At 36.7% G+C, this 22950-nt stretch overlaps 1 protein-coding gene across 1 annotated transcript in view; it reads right to left on the bottom strand.

The window, feature by feature from the left end:
- The window catches only part of LOC127213150 (solute carrier organic anion transporter family member 1B2), a 51628-nt gene that overhangs the window by 7063 nt on the left and 21615 nt on the right, over nt 1–22950 (bottom strand). Inside the window, exons 5-13 of the mRNA XM_051173427.1 lie at nt 20368–20480; nt 18709–18855; nt 18032–18130; nt 10754–10996; nt 8317–8481; nt 7005–7200; nt 5833–6004; nt 4287–4468; nt 2017–2081 (exon numbers count right to left, since the gene is read on the bottom strand). Coding sequence (XP_051029384.1) covers nt 2017–2081; nt 4287–4468; nt 5833–6004; nt 7005–7200; nt 8317–8481; nt 10754–10996; nt 18032–18130; nt 18709–18855; nt 20368–20480 — 1382 coding nt within the window. The remainder of the gene's footprint in view (nt 1–2016; nt 2082–4286; nt 4469–5832; nt 6005–7004; nt 7201–8316; nt 8482–10753; nt 10997–18031; nt 18131–18708; nt 18856–20367; nt 20481–22950) is intronic.

The following is a 22950-nucleotide window of genomic DNA, read 5'->3' as shown; positions in this document are numbered from 1 at the left end:
TGTTTACAAGACTCAGTAAAGAGACTCAATAAAGATGTGCTAAGGGTAATAGGTTTGAAAGACAATAAGAGATAATTTGACAATGCAAATTAGAATAGAAAGTAAATTAGATACGAGACTTTGGATTCATCAAGAAGGAATAGATAATGGAGTATTTTCTCTGAATTTGTCAAATGCTAATGGAATAGACATTGTTAATGTACTTATTGCCTGTATATATTATATATACTTATTGCATATAGTTTTTCTGGTATTAGTTACAACCTTTTTATTTTTAGACAAAATGGGGAATATACGTTGTGATATCTTGCCTGTACAAATAAAGCTTTTCTGAAGGTCAGAAAATGGAGCTTGCTACCAGCTAACCATAAAGGTCTGGAGGTCCATACAGACAGAGAGGAAGGAGATGGCTGGATGGAGAGAGGATATAAGCAGGGAGCAACAGGGACTTGCTCTCTTGTCTGCTGAGGAGGAAAGGCTGATTGTGGCTTCTTCTTTCTTTTCTCCAATCTCTCGGCATTTTTCTCTATATCTGACTTTAGGTTTTTATTAACTAGACAAATGGCAAACTCCATTTACAAAAACAAAACGAGCAAAAATGAATGGTTGCAGCAACATAGGTACCAGCTTCCATAGTTAGGAAGGCTTAATGCACTTTTTGGTCATGAACCTCCTACCATCAGCAAGCTTTAGGCTTGGATTTCCTGACCTGAGCCCAAGCCAGCTACCAAAGCTGCAGGGGGGTCCTAGTCTCACTGCTTAACATGTTTTTTGCTCATGCAGACAAAAAGGCTAAAAGTAAGCAGAAAAAAAAATACAAACAGAAAAACCTGTAAACAGGTTCCAGTGCATTTCACAGTGTGTGTAGGCTTAAGGAAGAAAAGAAAATGGGTACAGAAACCCACAGAAAGAAATAAAAGTTTAAAAAGAAATTTCTTTAGAGACTGTAAAGATGGAAATACACAGGGATCCTATAGAGTGTTGTGTTGATTCTGATTTTTTTTAATGCTTTTGAGCAAAAGGCATTTGCTGAGAGACATGAGATTATGAACTGGACTTCAAAATTGAACCCATCAAGATAATTTAGAGCTATCATAGCTTTTTAAAAGAAGTAAAAAATGTATTTGTCAAGTGGAAGTTAAAAACACTTTGGAGTTTTGTTCACACAGGAGATAAGAGGCTGTGAATTACTTCAGGAATAATAAGGATTAGGATTAATCAAGGGAGACCTCCTGAAACTTGACAGGTTACCTCTGATCTTCACAAGACTTGGCCATCAGTTTTTCTCAGGGACCTTAAAAAATGCCTTTGTGTCCAGACAACAGAAAATAGTCTAGAGAAAATGGTGCCAACATTACCAAGAGTTGGGAGATTTGGGTGATCTTTGGTTATTTGATGGCTTATGGATGTTTGTTATCACTAAGGAGAATATAGTATATTGATGCAAAATTTAAAGTTTACGTATGTATCTGTGTGTGTGTGTGTGTGTGCATGCATGCGTGCGTGTGTGTTTCTACTCTTGTCTAAGGTATTACACCTATGCAGTTCATTTAAAAATGTAAGGTAAAATTCTAGATTTTGAAAGCTATTATTTTAAACTATTTAGGATAACCAAGAAATATAGGTTAATGGTCATTTATAACAAAGTTATAGAGATACTAGCTATGCTTTCAAGATCATATAGAGATATGTTTAGATAGATAAACGTCTTCAAACACTTCAAAGACCTTTAGAATATGCCATTTGAAATGTTTTGTTAACATCATTCTGCCTGCCCGAAAGAAGCACCCCTCAGTGCAATGGAAAGAACTCTATAGGAACTCCAATCCCTGTGCTAACATCCTACAGACAGGAAGAGTCCTTGCTCTTGCTTCAACTTTGCTGTTGCCTACTCAAATTCTAGAAATAGAAATTATTTTTAAATCTTTAAAGTTTCCTTGAAACAGGAACTTTTATGTTCAGTTTTTAAGCTTAGCATGAATATTTATTACCTAAAATTGACATTATTTACCATACCTAGTGCACGGATAACCAGTGAATGGAAACCCATTGCAAGTGATTTCAATTCAGGTTGGACAGTCCTGCAATAAGACAAAAGCAAAGAAACATTTAAATGTCTTCAAAATGCTGAGTCAAATTTAACCTTGAAATGCTTGTTGGTGTTATTTTTTTTTTTATTGTTAGATGAAAACCCCCAAAGGAATGACACATGTGTTATAAATGTATCATCCCAATCTTTAGGAGACACAACTAGCGCTATGATAATAATTACTCGAATTCACTGATTTACTGTGCTATGAGTCCAGTAAACATTTTACTTAATTAAAAAAATTATTTTTGAGACTTTGTAGCCCAGGCTGGTCTTGAACTCACAGCAACCCTCCTGCTTCAGCCTCTTAAAATACTGAAATTTCAGATGTGACTAACCAAACTAGGTTGCATTTTTATGTTTTATGTTGTAAAAATGCTGTGAGAATATCTGCAGTAAGGTTTATTATGTCTACAAAGACATTGATTTTTCTATGGACCATTCAGCCCAGGCTCTGGGAAAAGACCTGATGCATACATCTAGACATAGGTCTTAGCATACACTCTGCTTCCTTATTTCTGTTATTGATGCTAACAGAGAAGTTTACTAATGTGGTACCCAAATTGCTTAACATAGACAGGAGACTTGAGAAAGTTGTGTATTCTGGACTCTCCTGTGTAAATTGTTACATTAAAGGTAGAGAACATGTTATCACCATGCTCGGTAACACACTCATTCAGGGCTTAAGAAGTGACATAGAATTAAGAGTCCTTGCTCTTCCTGAGGAAGACCAGCTCTCAGTTCCCAGCATCCACACTGCATAGCTCACAACCACTTGTAATTTTAGCTTCAAGGAATGCAACACCCTCTTCTGACCTCTTCAGGCATCTTCATTCACACAAAGATATCTACACACAGAAACACAAATATACATAAGTAAAATGTAAAATAAATCTTAAACAACATGTTTATGAAAAAGAAATATGTTCTTATATCTACAAAGTCATTTCCATAATTCCAACTCTCTGTGTTTATTGAGCTTGTGACACTCCTACATCTGGTAAAATCTAATCCATATTGAGGACAATGAAATTACGTGGAACAATGTGTGTGTATAATGTAACTTCTGATTAAATATTTTTACTAAAATACTGAATCAATGATTGAGTTTTCCATTGCCTTATACTACTTGATGCTTATTTATTCAGAGGGCTAAGTAGGTATGTCATTCAGCCAAGTGGAAGAAACCGCTTAACTTATCTTGCCTCCATTTCCTTGTTTGCTAAGTGATTACAGGTCTTCACATGATGTGTTGTTAGGATCCAAAATGTATTATCACTTTGAACCCCAGCTTTCTTGATATGTGACTGATCCTTAATCTTTGTAGAACAGATACCAGTTATTGAGGTTTAAGAGCCCTATTCCAAAGACATGGTTGCTCTTTCTCAATCCCGGGGATTATGGAAACTCAGATAGGAAGATCACTTGAGCAGTAGGGTGTATAACAAGGCAGGGAAACATAGTGAAACTCTGTCTCAAAAATAAAGAAGTAAATGAAGTCTTCAAGACATCTTCTACAGTTAAAAGTGTTCTTTCATTAAGATCACTAAGTGATTCTTAGGACATAATGGAACTGAGCACAAAAGTTCTTGTGAAATCAAACACACACTCTTGCGATTGGGGCAATTGCCAGTAATTCTGTATTTTAAGTGTCAGCAAGATGAGAGTTCATGAAATCTAGATTTCGTAATGAAAGAAGCATATGAAACATTATTATTACATACAGTATTGAACTAATAAAATAATCATGAGAACATCTGCTCTTAGGTAGTTAAAGTAGGACAATATCTGAGCTTAGGTCTCAAATATAAGATCATAGACATCACTAAGCATATTTATAGTCCAACATACATGACTAATATAGATGCCATAACAATCCATTCTCAGACAGGAACAGAAGGCCCAGTCAGTAAATCTCTTGCCTTAAAAACGTAAGCATCTGAGTTTGGGTCCCCAGAACTCATCCTGTGTTCCCAACTGTGATAGGAGAGGTGGCCAGCAAGATCATGAAAGGTCAGAGGCAGTTTACCTGATCATCATGGTAGAAGTAAAAGGCACTTGAGGACAGATGCCAGAGATAATTATCTGAGCTATAAATTGACACACACACATATACCTCTAACATATGTGCACAAAAATAGAAATGCACACACACACACACACACACACACACACACAAATAACAAAGTATACTCACTTCAACACAATCATGATAAAAGAGGTGCTTCCCATTGCAACAAAGAAAGAACTCACAACTTGAAAAGTTATATAAAAGTAATATTTTTTTTGGCACTTGTTTTTCTGGCATTCACCCAAATGGGCTGAGTGATTGGTGGTCTGGAAACCGGAGTCTCTGATACAGCTGCAGTCATAGAATACCTAAAAGACAGATTTGAAATGTTACAGAATGTGTTTGAGAAACATGAAAATGTTATAAATATTTTTCACTATACTTTAAAAGGTTTCTTCCATTCTTGAAAAAAGTGTTTACAGTTTCAAAACTTCTGAAAGTACAGTTGTTTAATAACTGAAAGACAACATATTCTCTGTATTTATTTTTGAACAAGAAAATTTAATTTGCTCCTAATAATTCATTTCTAGTGTCAAAGTTATGTAAGAATTGAAGAAAAGTGTTTAAAACTGTTCGTAATTCCTGCTCCATAGTTGTCTTTCTCTGATTTTTATGTTCTGGGCTACATTTACTTACTCTATTTAAAACCTCTTGCTCCATGTCAGTCACATGTATTGTGGAAGGGTTGCCCAGAGACTAAAGGCATTTGACATTTTCAGGGTCAAACTCTGAAATGGGAGCTACCTATGCAAATGAGTTGAGCCTCAGGGTGTGGGAAGCAAAAATCATGCCAGATATGGCAGTGTATGTCTGTAATTCCAGCACTTAAGAAGTTGAGGAAAGAGGATCCTGTGTGTAATGGTAACCCTTGGCCAGATACCAAGATCCTGTCTCAAAAACATAAAACCATAACTGGTTGTGTAACCAATGTTTGAGTTGGAGAAGGGTAAAAGGACATAATTGCCCATCTTTCTAAGATATGGAATAGATTAGCAGTACCATAAATAATTTTAGTACTTGGGAGTCACTCATAGTTCATAGGAAATGGATGTTTTGAAGAAAAGAAAATATATGATGGTATGGGATACACTAAACATATGTGCAAAGGATGTTAGATTATCTGGGCAGAAATGCTAGCATGGAGGGAATTCAGAACTGACAGGTGGAACTCGGACAATCAGGTTAAGTCTGAAGCCAGCACTGTTTCTTAGAGAGTAAAAAGGGAAGAGAGCCCAGAGTTAGATTCATGAAAGTCTGCAAAACATTGTATGGTTTGTCTTTTTGTTGATTTAAGAGTCTTCCTTAGTATCTGAGGTTTAAGTAATTCCCACAGATGAGAATTAGACACTTGAGTCAGAAAAGTGCTTTCAGAAACCAGATATATATATATATATATATATATCCAGGTTCCAAAAAGGCAATGTTCTCACTTTTGAAAATGAAAAACTGAAAAATAATTAATCTCATATTAGAATTCAAGGAACAGAAACATCTGATGGTGTTCCAAGTAAGATTTCATGTGGAGATTTGCTAATCTCCCAGCTTTCACAACAGAAGATCATATAGGAACCTATTCTTCTTTCTATGGAGAGCTTAGCTCTAGACCAATTTGATAAGTAACTGTGAAATCTATAGTGTGGTTATACACAAGGAAATAAATACTGATACTCACTGTACCATTAAGGTTCTTATCAGCACTAGAAGATTTGCATCCTGCCAGACAAGGTGAAATGTATGTCACTCCATTTTTTCCACAGATGGGCTCCCATTGATTTTGATCACAACTGCAGTCTGAATTGCAATAGGAACGTGGTACATCTATGTGCGAGTCCACTGAGTTCATTCTGGAGATATATGACGAGAGACATTTCAGAGAGAGACAGAGATGGAGGGAGAAAGACAGAGGGAAGGAAGGAAGGAAAGAAAAAATACAATACAGAAGGGAAAGGGGGGAGGAAGAAGAAAGGGTATCAAGGGGAAAGGGTAGAAAATGCGGAAGCCAGCGCAGAGGGGAGGGAAATAAGATTAGGGTAAGGGAATGGAATACAGACGAAGAAAAAGGTTAACAAGTCTGAAAACTCCTACCCAAGAAGGAACTGATGAAAAATCTGTGAGTGTTACTGGTGTGTGAGACCACTTAGGCTGCTTGATAAAGTTAGATAATAAGCTACACACGAGACTCCAGGTCCTGCTCTTAGGGCAGCTAAAGTGCCAGGAAAACTTTTCATAATGTGGTAACAGTGGGGAAACATAGGTTTGGTTATGCTTGGAATATACAGATGTCTAATTCCAATGGGGACAGTAGTATATTGGCAGTTCATAGAACATGAAAATCCAGTTTGGTATGAGAAACCGGTCTCTTATATAGGTATCTGCTAAAATGAATGCTAGGTAAAATTTGTACAACCATGGCTATGAAAGTTACCTAAATCTACACTCACAACCTAACCAAGATGCACTGGGAAGACCAAGAATTTTGGGGTCTAAAACCATAACCCGAGGCCAAGAGAGACAGTGAGGCAATGTGCAAGCATTGCTGGCTGTATAAACTATACATCTGTTCAAGGGGAACAAAAGAACCTATGACACACTGCAAATACTCTAAAAATGTCATGATTACCACGACCTTGTCTTTCTTTAAAGGAGAAATAAAAACTGATTTTGTAAGATCTCAAAAATGATTGTTTCAGGAATTTGAAAATTGTTAATTCTTATTAACTTACTTTTAAACTAAATTCTTACTAGTTTTCTAAACAGTGGAACCTGTTTTCAACCCTATTTTTCTCACACACAGTCTTTCAAGTGGAGTCAACACAGTTTGTTGATAAAATGGAATATACAAACCCATCGTAGGTCAAGGTCAGGCCAGCATATGGGTTGTTTTCACAGATTAGAAGAAAATTTAATAGCAGAAAGACATAGGATATTGAGGAGGTGAATAACGCAAACTTGGCGATTCCAATCAGGGTCAATCTGAATCTTTTAATGATATATCCTCCTAAAAACATCCCAAGTGCCATAGTAGGTAAAGTTATAATTCCTATAAAAAAAAAAAGAAAGAAAAATGTTGTCATTATGTAAGGTTTACCTGTGGTCTTTACATATGAAATACAGTGTATCTATATAAACCCTTCAACTTCGTTGTTTCTTACACAGAAATGAATGATCAGAATGGAGAGGGAAGACCATGCCCTATGTAGAAAACTAAAAAAAAAAAAAAAAGTCTTCCTTCCTCATTTACTAGTAACAGAAGTCAGATGTTGTCTTTGTAAAGGTGAATTTTATGAGGGATACCCCACCCTAGAAATCAATAAGGACAATATTTTTAAACTTCACCATCTGAAATCTTTTGCGAAGTTTGTGATTATTTCATTATTTTTTTATAAAGTGTGTATATATGTGTGTCTGCATGGGTGGGGTGGATGTGGATACAGATGTCCAGGGGTCAGCTTCCTTCGTCACTGCACTACCTGTCAGGTCCAAAGGGAACTGTAATTCCCCATGCTCCAAACGACTTTCCAAATGTCCAGAAATAGGCTCAGCCTGGATTATAGGAGGTTTTCTATAGATAAAAGCGAGCAATCCGAAGAAACTTGTGCTGGCTCCCCTCTATGAAGAGGAGTCATTTCCTTTATCACTGACAGACATATGGGGGACATATCACTGAGGGACATATATGACTGGCTACATGAGGTGCTCATTAGCATACCAAGGTCTTACTAGCCTCCACGTTCCCCAGTATCACAGCCTTCCCTTATACATTCAAAGTCCATGCTAGTTAGTTCTAGCCGTTCTCACCCCATCCCCTACGCTAAACTTCTGGAGAGTGGTCTTGCGTCACAAAGCTACTCATGCTCCTTGTTTTTGATATAACCTTACCCCGTCCTTCTCCTTGCTTCCTCTTTGTGCTATTTCCCCATTTCTCTCCTTTCCCCCCTTTATTCTCTATCCCCTGGCATTTTTCACCTCTCCATAGATATCTCTGGCCAAGTCCAGTCACCTGGCTTTCTCTCTCTTCTCTGGACTCGGCCAGATGCCTCTGGCTGTTCTCTCCCACATCTAGAGTAAACACCTTCTGCTTAACTATACCATGGAGCAGTCATATCACCAGTTTCTATGTCGTCTATGACACAAACCAGGGAAAAGTCTGCCTTACCTAATGCAAAGTTGGCCTGTGATGCCGACTTGCTGAACTGTTGCTCTACAAACTTGAAGATGTAAGTAAAGGAGCCAATAAAGCTGCTGATTTGTAGCAATGTCAGCACCAAGAATATGACATATAGCTTGTTGGTAAGGATGCTTTTCAGAGAGTATAGGAAACCTTTAAGTAACAAGATTTAAGAAAACATTGTAATACAATTAAAACATTACTTACATCTCAATCTAGTTACCATAGGTGTGATTTAAAATTATAAATACATAGAACAGGAAGTTAGGGAGTGTCCTTAAGTCTTGTTCTAAACAAATTTGTGAATGTATTTCTTCAATAATTTCCATATTCATATCATGTATGTTGTAAGTTTTTTCTGTTGAAACTAATTTTTTGTCTCTTCTCTTTTGTGATTTGCTTTGTCCAATGGATATTTGACAGTTCTTCACATTTTTAGTCTTTCATGCCTTTCAATCAATTCAACTGTCCATTCAAAAAAATTTTGGTTTCGAATTGTGTTCCAGGACATATCCTGAAATATGAATCTCTTGTGTGATGTTTCCTATTTGTCAGCATGTCGTAATGTGATTTTTATGTAAATGAAGCAATTTGCTAAACAGAAAGTTAAGTAATCTGTGACCACAGGAATAAGAACACTGATGTTCAAAACTGTAAACCAAAAATTTACTATGTGGGTTCCGATAATTTGTTCCCTAGAATGCAACTTTTTCTGTAAGGCACTATCCCAACAAACAAGGTAGCATTGAAACCACATACCATAGAATAAAAATAACATGAAGCAGAGGATAGCAATGAGTACCAGGCCACATTAACACAGGAACATTAAGAAACTCACCTATACCTTCCGTATGCTGGGGTTTGAGCCATGTGTCACTATGCCTGGTTTAAAATTTCTTGATATACTTTAAAGAACAAAAAACAATTTTGCTTATGTATGCATATGTATATATGTTTATGTATGAAAGGGCATTGGAGCCCCTTGAGCTAGAGTTACAGATAGTTATGAACCAGAATGAAGGCGCTGAGAAGCTAATTTGGGACCTCTACAAGAGCAGCAAGTGCTCTAAGTCACTGAGCTGTCCCAGCAGTGCCCAGCAACATGCTCTTTTTAATATCTGTGCTAAGTGTCAAAACCTTTGGGCTTAGAACCCTTACCTAGCATGCACAAAAATATGAATTAAATTCTTTACCAAAAAATAACAACAAAACAATACCATTATTTTTGTTTTCTAACAACTTACTCTTGGAAAACCAATCAAACTTGGTTATCCAGTATTTCCCAATTTTCATAGCTAAAAAAAGAAAATGGTGATAATTCTCATATCATGGGCAGTATCAAGTCACATTTAATCTGAGTATCCAGAATCTAGTAGTAGGTGGTGGTGCACACCATTAATGCTAGAACTCAGGACTAAGATATAGACAGTTCTCTGTGATCCAAGGTCACCCAGATCTCCAAGGTCACCCAGATCTACACAAGAGTGAATCAATCAGTCAAAAAGAAAATTATAGCTCACACCTTTATCCCAACATTAGGGAAGTATATAAGACAGAAGCAAGGTCTCAATAGAGGCATTCATTCTCCAGCCATGTTGAGGAAAGGCAGCAGTTTGAGGCTTGGTGAAAAGTTCATGGGTGGATCAGCCCTTTCAGCCTGAGCTAGAGGTGAGAGCTAGTATTGGACTGCTTTGCTTTTTTTGATATTCAGCTTGAATTTTGAACCCAAATATTCTCTGGGTCTTTTACTTTATATGTTACAAATAGATAGGTACGTAGGTCGGTGGATGGATGGATGGATGGATGGATGGATGAGAGATCATTTGAAAGAAATACATACCTTTTTGTTTAAAGTCACATGAAAGAAATATATACCTTCTTGTGCATGCCTTTTATCCCAGCATTCAGGAAGCAGAGGCAGGTGGATCTCAGAGAGTTCAAGGCCACTCTGGTCTACAGAGAAAGTTCCAGGACAGCCAGGGATGTTATACATAGAAACCCTATCTCAAAATCAAAGTAAACGAAAAAGAAAAAAACAATAAATGTAATTGTTTCTGTGATTGTTTTCTTTTATTTATTTGGTGTGTGCCTGTGTGTTATATGAGTACACACACACACACACACACACACACACACACACACACACAAACACACACACCTGTGCAAAGGTTAGCATGACTGTTTTCTGCTCCGTGCTCAGGGAGACCAGGGGAAGACAAGAGTGAGTGTCTTTATCACTTCCCACATGGTGTCTATTCATAGCAATAGAAAAGTCAGGAAATATTAATTTTAATAGGAAATTTAGAATGAGTTAAGCAAAGTTTAGTGCAAAAGAAAGTGAGATAGATAATTTGGACACTTTGTTTTCAAATATTCTTAGCTTTCAGTGGGATTAACATCTTCACATTGATGGTGAAATCCTTACCGGTCATGTCGACAGCAGCTTTTTTCTCCTGTTTCACCAAATTAGTCATGTGATTCTTTCCTTCATCTGTCTTGAGTACATTCAGAGATGCTGAATTTTTCCTTTCTCTCTGTGATGTATTTGGAATTTTGGGTAGAAAAAAGAAGGGTATAGAAGAAATAATGGAAAATATTCCAGACACAATGAAACTGAGCCACCAGGCACCGACCCAACGAGCATCCAAGGGAGTTATTCTGATATTTCCTGGAATTAATAATTAGAACAGGGAAGTCATAAATCATACTAAAAGACAATATTGATAATGACTACTGGCATCCACATATGAAGAAAACAAACTATATTTCATCAATCTTAAAATCTCTTTTTAGTATTTTTTCAACTTAGAACCATTTGATGACATCTTACAGCTTCTGTTGCCAGGAACCTGCCAAAGTATTACAGCTTGTCACAATGCAGACTCAGTTGTAATTGGAGAATTAAGTGTTTAATCCCTTTTTTGTTTGTTTGTTTGTTTGGTTGGTTGGTTGGCTTGTTGTTGTTGTTTTCCTTTGTTTGATTTGGTTTGGTTTAGTTTGTTTTTTTCAAGACAGAGTTTCTCTGAGGTTTTGGAGGCTGTCCTGGAACTCCCACTGTAGACCAGGCTATCCTCAAACTCACAGAGATCTGTCTGCCTCTGCCTCCTCAGTGCTGGGATTTAAGGTGTGCGCCACCAACGCCTGGCTTCTGTTTTGCTCTTGTTAAGTATCTGATCTCAAAGATGACTTGAAAACAAAGGCAGGACGGCAGGGCATGAAAACAAATTGTCATCTGAAAACAGATGTTGGTACCATCTGCTGAGAACTGGATAGCACCAGAGAGCTTAATATTTCCAAGGAATGGAAGGCTCCGTTCTGGTATGTCTAATTGCTGCATATGCAGCCCTATTGACAACAAAAAAAAATGTGATGAGAAAGTAAGGCAGTGAAAAATCTGAGTTTCAGAAGAACCCAGAAAAGATGTATTACAAACATGAGGCACCATTTATCCATGTTATTTCAATTGTGCTTCTGTGCAGTGTGAAGTAGAGTGATGTGTTAATGCTAGTCATCGGCTGACACCCCTGTGAATGATGAATGTCAGTCAGCTGATGTCTTAGTTAGGGGCTTATTGCTGTAAAGACACACCACAAACATATAACCTCTTATTTAAAAAAAAATCATTGGGGCTGGCTAATAGCTTCTGACATTTAGTCACTGTCATAATGGTGGGAGCCTTACAGCATGCATGCAGACATGGCGCTGGAGAAGCTAAGAGTCCCACATCCCGGCCAGCAGGCAGCAGGAAAAAATGATGGTGAGCCACTAGGCCTGTTTTTGAGTTTCTGAGATCTCAAGGCCCATCCCCTACTGATGTACTTCCTCCAACAAAGCTACACCTACTCTAACAAGGCCACAACTCCCAACAGTGCCACTCCCAATGGGCTCATGGGAGCCATTTACTTTCAAATCACCACAGTTGATGTCATTAAGAGATGAGGAACCTAAAGACATACAACCTGCAAAAGCAGGATCTTGAGTCGATGGAAACTCTATAAACATTTGTGTGGCTAGGGAGAACATTGGAGCAAAGGCACAGGGAAAAGAAAAGAGCCCAGGGACAGAAGACTTCACTGGAGTACTCTAGCTCTCAGAAAAACTGAACTACTACTTCTCAAAATCTTTCTAAGCACTCATGAGGAGGAGATATCCCCAGACTCATTCAACATGACCAGCACTACACTACACTGGCACAGACACCAAGAAGCAATACTCTTGGTCACACTAGCTGTGGTGTCATTTTTGTTGTGAAGTTGTTATATACAAAGTTACAAGGAAAAAAAGCTTTCTATACTACCAAAGAACTACCAGAAAACAAAAGGATTAAAATAGTCTTACTTTTAATGCATCAAAAGTTAACCACAGAGGCAAAAACATGTAAAATTTATTTCTCTCATTACTGAAAGAATGGAGATGCAGGAATCTGAATTCATTTGTAGCCGTTTAATTCCCAAGAATTCTAATACAATACCTTGGGTTCTCTGTGTTGAGAGACATCTGTTGGGACCTGATGACTTGCCTAGTCCATACTAAGAGGGGGAATATGGATTGAGTAAAGAAACAGGCTAGAGACAGAAGGAGTTGGGAGGACATCCCAGTGAATACTGAAAACCACCTTAAGTTTATTGCTCAAAATGCTTATAAACCCCAACCCAAAGCAAGAGTAGGCATGGTATCTCATAATCATTTTGATTTGCATTTCCCTGATGATTAAGGATGTTGAGTACTTCCTTAAATGTCTTTTGACCATTTGAGATTCTTCTGGTAAGAATTCTCTGTTTAGTTCTGTACCCTATTTTTCAGTTTTGTTAGTTTTTATTTTGATGTCTACTTTCTTGAGTAATTGGTAAATTTTGGAGATCAACCCTCTGTCAAATGTGGAGTTGGTGAAGGTCTCTTCCCATTCTGTAGTCTGACATTTTGTCTTATTGACAGTGTCCTTTGACTTACAGAAGGTTTTCAGTTTCAGGAGGTCCCATTTATTGATTGCTGCTTTCAGTGTCTGTGCTACTAGTATTAAATTTAGGAAGTAGTCTCCTGTCCCAATGTATTCCAGTCTACTTTCAAAATTCTGTTCTATTAGGTCCAATGACACTAGTTTTATATTCAGGTCCTTAGATTTTACTTTTATGCATGATGATGCATATGAATCTATTTACAATCTTCTGCATGTTAAAATCCAGTTATACCAGCACCATTTGTTAAAGAGGTTTTTCTTTTTTCATTATACAATTTTTACTTCTTCATCAAAAATCAGGTGTTCTAGTAACTTTAGATCATGTACTCTGTGATCTAGGTAGATATTCACACCTTAGGGCAAACATCATTAAGTAGCCACACCTTATACCTTTCCATCTTAGGCCTTTACCCTTGAAAGAGCAAGGATAGTCTTTAATTCTTTGGCCTTAAGTTGGTATGGAATGGAGCCACCTCTATGGACCTGACAATTTCTCCTACTTAATTTAATTAATTAATGCTTGTCTTTCTGACACAGGATAGATTATATTATTTTATCTTTAAAAGAAAGATAGCTTACATGCTTTAAATGATTTTCAAAAATTATTGGGATATATTCAGTCAGTTGATACAACCATATTTAAAGTTGTCTATCAGGGATCTCGAGCCCCTTAGTGAAATTCTTAAATAAAGTATTAATCCCAGTTTCCCTAGGCAACTCACAGATGCTACCCAATGTTGAGGCCTAACAGATGACACTGCCATGTGGGTCTGAGCATGAGGCATAGAAATTGTGGACACAGCAAGATGAAAAAAGATGAAATATGTTAGCACTTGGATATAAGTAAAGTGAATGTGCAGTGATCAAAGTCAAAGTTGTTGAGTCTTTTGACATAACATTGAGGCTTAGGTGGAAGTGATCTCCAAAGGTATGAGGAAACATCAAACTATTAAATATTTTAATTGTGGTAGGATAGGCTATCTGAGAAGAAATTGTAAATAAGACATTCCTAAAAAATAATTCTTCTTCTGAGAATAACCCAAATAGATTATGTATTGGAACAAAAATGTAGATCGACAAGAGACAAACAAGGCAACACTTTACCATCGGGAAACACTGTGGGAGGCCTCTTGAAGGGCCCCATGTCAAAATTGGTCCAGACACTCCAAGTTACTGTGGAGGGCAATCCTCCCCAGAATAATTAGGAAATCCTGTGTTTATTGTAAAAACTCATGTTGCTCTGAATGGTAGAATAGCTTTATAGGATGAATCAAAAATTCATAGAGGAAAAAGAAAACATATATTTTGGCAGACTTCTATAAATTACCAAAGACCAAAACTAAGAGTGCAAATGAATAATGTCATACTGGTACAGACATCGCCATTATCACACTAGAATCTTGGCATCAAAGTTAGCCTCTTCATGATGTAAATGCTCAGTTCTTAGGAATTAGAACACTATCGCAGATAAAAACAAAGGACAAGATGGATTGAATGTATATGGCCAAAAGAGCAAAGAGGAGGGCTGAGACCATATGTGGCTAACATAGCAGTAAATCTATGGGGTTGTGATCTGTTGCAGCAATAGAATAACCAGATTAACAGCCCTCCAGTATCAAAAATGAACCATAAACCAACTTATGTTTATGGGAAAAATGTTATAAAACATCCAGGCTGTACACAAACAGAATAAAACAAATTTTAAACTCATAGAGGGACTAAAAGCCCTACCCTTAAAGAGGTTAAATGACAATCCTGTCAGTGTAGGGCAATGGCCTATGACTTCAGAGAAGTTACAGACTCTAGAACTGCTGGTTCAGGAACAGACAAGTTCTGGACATATTGAAGAATCTACTACTTGGAATTCTTCTGTATTTGTTAGTAAAAGAAATCAGGAAAGTAGAGAATACTTACAGACTTGAGAGTCATTAATAAAGTAATTCAGCCAATGGACTCTCTACAGCATGAATACCTTTGCCTTCTCTGTTATTTAAAGAATGGCCTATTACAGTTATTGACTTAAAATACTGCTTATTCACTGTAGCTTTACAAAAAAAAGACAGGGAAAAATTTCCCTCCTAGCATCCGGCTGCCGATTTTAAAGGTGTGCCTGAATTCTATGAGTTTTGTCTGACTTTGCTTTCTGAATCCTAAGGCAAGCTTTAATAAAACCACAAACAAAATATCACCACATAGCTCATTTAACAATTCATTACAAATATCTAGTCCTTGAAAATTATTATTATCAACTATATGGAATAACAAGGAAATATGGTTTGGTAGTCAACTATTACAATCGAACTTAGGTATGTTTACAACGTCAAAAAGATATTTAGAAAGACAGGTCATCTTCAAACACTTCAGAGATCTATAGATATAGCATTTAACATGTATTAATAACATAATCTCTTTTTGTTATGACATTGAGACGTGTCTTCTCCTCACAGTACAAATCTATGTCAGAGAACATGATGGCTATCAAAGAAACTCCATGTGGAATTTACTTTGTTTGTGGCAAATATAAGCCACTGGGTAAAAAAAGTGCCCTTGCCTCAATTTCTGACAGTATGTTATGCAAATTGGACAAACAGGATACCAAAAAGAGTAGATGCAAACCTTGCCAAGACAAAGCAGTCTAGTCCTTCAGATTATCCTGCTTCACAGAAATGACTGTTAGATATTCTAGGCCTGTAGGCCAAAGATGGATGCCCCAACATTGTAAAGCAACCTTGGGTGTCTGTTCAGGCAGCAAGCTGTATCTGTCATTACTTGATCTTTTTGGAAGTCGCTTGCTCATACTTCCTGTTTACTCAGTTAATATTATTACCTTCTCTGGTTTCTGAGAGAGAGGAAGACTACTAGGTAGTATAGTTATAGACTTCTTTGTTTACCAAACTCAGTAAAGAAATTCAATAAAGATGTGTTAAGTATAATAGGTTTGAAAAACACTAAAAGGAAATTTGATAATGCAAATTGGGATAGAAAGTAAATTAGGTACAAGACTTTGGACTCATCAAGAAAGAATATATATGGAATATTTCCTCTGAATTTTTAAAATGCTAATGGATTAGACGTTGTTAATGTACTTTTTGCCTGTATATATTGCATATAGTTATTATACTGATTGTATTGTATATAGTTTTCTTATATTAGAATGGCTTGCCCTGAGGTAAGGCCAAGAGGAAAGAAGATGATGTGATGATTCAGTGAATAACAAAGTTAAGGTTAAGGTATTCATAAAGAGAAGGAATAGGGGAAACAATATAAGATTTAAGAATGGGTTGTGGACACAGCATTTCCTAGATTGAAGTTTAGGTGTTTATTTAGACATGTAAAAATAGAAAAAGTGAAAAAAAAATGTTAGTTGATTCTGTCTCATGAGCCAGAGGAATCAGATTGCATCTGAGAAGTGGATGGGGAGATAAGTGAGAAATCTTCCAAAGTCAGATTTTTCTTTTTCGAGATCTTGACTATGAAGAGGAAGTTAAACAGAAAACTATCTTCAAAGTTGTTTGAAGGCATGAAAACAGCACATTTGTAAAAGACTGTATAGAGTGGGGAGCATTTTGTGACAAAGACAGAATTGAGGTGGAGGATTAAAGATAGCCAGGGAGGAATCTAGTGGAAGGTCATGGGACAAGACCTTGAAGATGCAGGGTGGAGAAATCAAATATGAGCTCAAGGTAGATAAAGTTTTTATTGACTTTTAGGGGGAAAGATGAGAAATGTGAAGAAGATAGATGTGATATTTCATTGTGGGTTTTCCTGTCCGGTTCTGCAGCTGCCTTTCCCCAAAGAAGCACATGAGACTATATTAATTATGAAACTGATGCCAGTGAGTAGCATTTCTTATTGGCTAGCTCTGACTTAATTATTAAGCCATAATTACTAATCCATGTATTTCCACGTGGTCTTGGCTTTCCAGACCTGTAATTTATTCACCTGCTAAATGGCTGGCTCAGCATCTCCACAGAGAAGAGAAGACAGCAATTTCCTGTCTGATTCTGCCCAGTTACATCAGTTCCTGGGATCATAGGACAACTCCTCTCTGCCTATGCTTCCCAGAATCCTCCTTGTTTCCTAGTCCTACCTATCATCCTGCCTGGCCAATCAGTGTTTTATTTATCAACCAATAAGATAAACATAGATACAGAAGAGCATTCCCCATCAATATTTACTGGAAGGAGGGTTTTGAGAGATTTTCTACACTTTGGCCAGTTTCTCTGAATTGTGAAGGAAAGCTTGCTTTGAGAGAGGAGAATGGCTATAGGGATTACATAGTGTGCATTCCTTCATCCTCTAATTGAAAGGGACCATATGCCAAATCCTATGCCAGGACCAGGGAGAGCAAAGACACATGATGGAGATGCTGAATGCCCTCCAAACATTCACAAAAAACTCAACCACACAGGATCTTCTGAAGCTTTAATCTGTAATCCCTGTGTTTCTAAACCCAATCTTCCACCAAGTAAAAGTGTACCTGATTTGACTGTTTAACCGGTTTGCTTTTGATCTAGCTGCCTAAAATACGATAGTTCCAAATGTTCTATTTTATACTGACTTGCAGAAGAATCTTGGCATAGGCAAGGGGGTAAACTTTATTTTAAAATATGAATGTATCCTCTCCACTTACAATATCTAAAACATAAAATCAAAGATCTATTGAAAAAGTTAAACATTTACTTGGAAGCATGGTGGCTGGTATTTGAAAGACACTCTTCTGGTCCACTTATTGATTCTACTTACTCATGTCTACGTATCCAATGTCAACATACATCCGAGCAAACACAGATGTCATGAGAAAGCCAATGATTGGACCAATCATTGCTACTGTATTCAGAATACCTGCAAACATTTCCAAATCATTCAGTCAGAGTCCAAGTACACATGGTGATTTTTTTTCCCTCACCCAAAAAATGTTTGTTCATGTTCACTGTTTCTTCTACTCAGGCCATTTCCTTGCTCATCCAAATTTGTGCCTTTTCCTTTTGTAAATTTCATCAAATATAGCTTGTGCCCCTGTATGTTCATGGCTGTGGCCTCCATCACACCATGGTCAATCCATCTCAGGCCACAGTATTTAAAGAATAATTTCTGTACCTATCATCCACAATAGATCCTTAGACAGGGAAGAGACATTTGCCCACCTCCTGTCTCCATACTTGGATTTTGCCCACCTTGAACTTATATTTGTTTCTTTATACATGAGGTTTTAAAATCTAATGCTACACAATGCTTTTCTCCAATCTGTTTTAGGGTTATGGATTTATTTAGGGAACTGGAAAGATAGCTCAATGGTGAAGAGTGTTGGCTGCTCTTTTAAAGGAAGAGAAAAGAACTGAAAAAATTAACGTAGTATGCTACCATTTCAGAGTTAGACCTAGGGAAATTAAGGAGTGAATGTCTTATGTTCTATACATTACCTAAATACACAGAAGAGTGCCCTTCTGTTGCAAAGTCATCAATAAAGGAAACTCCCAGGGGCACTATTGGTGTTTCCCCTATCCCACGAAGCATGTTTGCCATCAACACAAAAATCCACATGCGTGACTTGGATACCTTTTCACAGTCTGTGTAGACAAAATATGTGATGTATTTTAAACATTGATTACAGTACCAATACCAGAAACTCCACAAATTCAGACTATTAATTGTTCCCGGGGTATGGCAGTCCCTTGTGCTTTCTTTTTAAAATTTTAATTGATTCCTACTCAATCTGCAATGTTTTAAAATGCAAAAAAGACAAAAAGTAAATAATGAGAAACATACAGAAAGCCAGCATTATTTGAAATCTCTCTGCACAAAGAAACTCATGTAATGTTAATAATAATTCATGATCCATATTTTGGACATACACAATTATATATATATATATATATATATATATATATATATATATATAATAAAGAATTAAGTATCTGGTTTGTCTATATCACTTTTATACCTAACACTGTGATAGGACAATTTCCCTGTTTATTTTCCCTTTGTTGTGTTTTGTGTCAAGATTTTAATAATGTTTTATACACACACACACACATACATACACACATATGTATATTTTGCCTGCATGTGTATGTGCACCACATTTATTCAGTGCCCTCAGAGACCATAAGAAGATGTTGTTTCCCTTAGCATAGGATTGCAAGATGCCATGTGGCTGCTGGGAATTGAACCAATGCTCTTAATGGCTCAGCCAACTTTTCAGTCCCTAATATCATATTTATAATTCTAAAATACTTCAGATTTTTCCTTCTGTCACCAAGAGATGTCTTAGATACCATTATAAATAAGTCCTTAATCATCTCATCAATTATAACTCCTTAAAGCAGTGATGAATTTACATATCTCAACAATACAAAATAATGAAAAAGAATTGACTTCTCATTCATTTTAGTTTTAATCTTTCCATATCTGATATAATATATAGAATGATCTAGAGTGATATATATATATTTGTGTGTGTGTGTATGCATGTATATATAAATATATATATAGTCTTATATAGAGAGGGTGAGATGTATATATATGCATACATACATACATATATATGTCATATCAGAATACTTTGAGAAATCTTCAATTGGAGTAATTACAGTTGTCATGAACCACTTCTCCCTTATTTCCATATTTATGGTTTCTTGCTTGGGTTGTTTGTTGAGACAGGGTCATACTATATGGCTCAGGTTTACCTCAAAGCCACAGTCCTCCTGGTTCAACTGTGTTCTCTAAATACAAACATTTACGTAGTCAATCCTTGAGGATTTTATTTGCTGCAAATGTTCTTTCCCAATTTCCAAATAAAACAGATCTTAGTCACTCCTCTGACACTTCTAAAGGCTCATTCTGTATTACATGTTCACACTTTGATTATGTCTGTATATCCAGGTCAATTCAATTGGTTTTTGGTTTTAGTCAATTTTTATGCTGATATATTTTATAGGAATTTGTATAGAATATATATATATATATATTATAGGAATTTGTATAGAATATATATATGCATGTGTGCATATATCTATCTATCTATTTAGATAAATAGATATATGGTTTCAATGGTATCTACTGTTATTATTAATTCTTACCTTTCCCCACTATCTCAGGTGAGGCTCCAGTGAGTGATGTAGTTTGATTTGCTAAACATATCCATGTGGAGTTTCTTAGAGAGTTGATGTCATCCTCTGATGAGTACCTGTAACTATAGGGGCACCACTAGAGTTAACATTTTATTTACCAACTATTTCCACTTTTTTAAGAAACTATTTCCATTTTAATTATATATATATATATATGTATATATATGTAAATATATATATTTCTCTTCTCCAGGTTAAAGAGAACTCCCCGATAACTTTCTAGCTTCAATTTTAGGATAAATGATTGGTAATATTAAAATGGGGGTGAACCCAGTAAGTAATTTCCTTAGTGTCACTCAAGTAAGGTGGATGACCATTTTGATGCAGCCTAGGACAGAGAATACTTTGGCTATGATGGAAAAAATCCTGGATTCCCCATTTTGTTTTTTAAACTGCTGAGTGTAATAGTGTTTCTGAATTATCTTTAAAGATGACAGTAATATAAACTTCCTCATGAATTATATTTAATAAGCTAGAGAAACACGTTTTTACATCAGTCTTTAGTACATGCTAATCCATCAACCTTTTCTATCAAGACATGCAATTTTCTGTTATGGATGTACATGCACACATGAGCTAAATGTCTGACTCTGAAACTTTAGTAAAATTAATTCACTTCAACTTGACCAGGGACTATGTAATAGCACCAAAGAGCATGGAGTCAGAATAGGGGCATATGCTGGAATTCAGGAAATACATATGCATCCTGTACCTCTATGCTGGAAAGCCCAGTGCATGCCAAGCATTCTACTCCACTTTAAACCTAGACTCAAAATGCACAGTGTTTGTACATAAGGACTTTCATCCTCTCTAACATGTAAATTCAGTGTCCAAGGTCCGAGTTGTCGTGAAGGAAAAATAGATCATTAGCTTTTGCTTCAAGGTTGGGAATAGGGTGAATATTTGGAGACTTTGCTGTGTATAGAATGTGTGAGATGAAACTAGTGATGAGAAAGAGTTTAAGAGACAGACTCCAGAGGACAGTACACAGGGCTGTAGATCCACTTCATATGACTGTGAAGCATTTTCACGTGTGGAGAATTGCACTTTTAGCATTTGGCAACTGGAGGGAACAGTGGAAATTGAGTCTAGGACAGGAAAGGACATAGTCAGTGAACATGGATTGACATGCAAGTTTAGATATGATTAATGCACAGGTGAGAGCTTTCAATATTTTTGATTGTTACTTGTAATTATTGCATTTTGTATACCTACTACCATCTATATGCACACTTACAAATATCTGTATAGCTTGGAATGATGCATTGAAGGACAGAATTTGTCCCTGCAACTGTTTTATATTGTTCAAGTCTATCTAACAATACATGGTGGTCTCAATAACCCGAAGGTGTTTTATTTGCTGTTCTACTGATAAACTGGGATCTGTATTTTGAAAATCTGTTCTAAAAAAACTGTTCTAAAAAATTTTTAAAGCAAAATTGGGGAAGTTATATTTGTATTTTAGAAGTGTATTATTGCACAGAATGTGAGTTAAAATAGAGTGGAGGGGCTGAAGAGATGGGTCAGCAGTGAAGAACACAGATGGATCTTCCTAAGGATCCCAGTCCGGTTTCCAGCACCCACATCAGCAGACTCCAGTTCCAGAGGATCCAATGCCTCCTTCTGTCTTCCACAAGCCCCATGTGTGTATGGTGCACACACATGCACAGACACGTAACACTTATACACATGAAATAAAAATAATAAATAAGTCTTTACAAAATAGCAGGACTGAAACTGAAGGCAAGACTTCCAGATTATTGGCTTCAGCTAAGATAAGGACATTGATGTCCACCTTGACAAAAGAATGTAAAATAAGTAAGGTCTTGGGAAATGCTGGTTATCTGTATTGCAGTAAATCTGGGTCTTAGGATTAATTCCCTGACTTTGACCTGAATTCCTTTGCAATCATAAGTACAATGGCTGAATAAACAGATATGAAAATAAGCAGGAACAGGCAAAAAAAAAAAAATGGAAAGCTCGGGTTGTGATACATGGATGGAAAAGCCTTTGAAATGCTCCGTGGAGATATGGACATGGTGAACAGGTAAGTAAACACCAAATATGAGGAATAGTCACCCAATGGGAATAGTGACTAGATTTAAAGCATATTTCATACGAATTATTACAGGGATTGTAGACTAATGATGGGGCAACAGACATGTGGATATTTCAGTACTAGACCAGAAAGTCGAGTGTGGGAATAATGAAGAGGCCACACATAGACAAATAAGTTGAAAGAGTAAAATGCTGAAAATCAGAAAGGGTCAAATGTATGAATATGGTGTTAATATGGTGACATGTGAATGTCACGTGTGACAAAGATTAAATAATTGTGTGTGTGTGCACATGCACACGTGTGTGTGTGTGTGTGTGTGTGTGTGTGTGTGTGTGTGTGTGTGTGTAATGGATCCTGGTATCCCAGCATCCACTGTTCTCTCTTTAGTCCCTTTTTGGGCTGAGCAATCAGTCTCTACTCAGCACAAGATCAAGCCAGTTATAATTCCTTCATGGATTGGCTAAATGACCTCC

Source organism: Phodopus roborovskii, unplaced genomic scaffold (genome assembly GCF_943737965.1).
Source record: "Phodopus roborovskii unplaced genomic scaffold, PHOROB, whole genome shotgun sequence".
In the NCBI taxonomy this organism is placed as follows: domain Eukaryota; kingdom Metazoa; phylum Chordata; class Mammalia; order Rodentia; family Cricetidae; genus Phodopus; species Phodopus roborovskii.
Note: the sequence above shows the minus strand (reverse complement) of the source record. Positions and strands in the feature narration are given on the sequence as shown.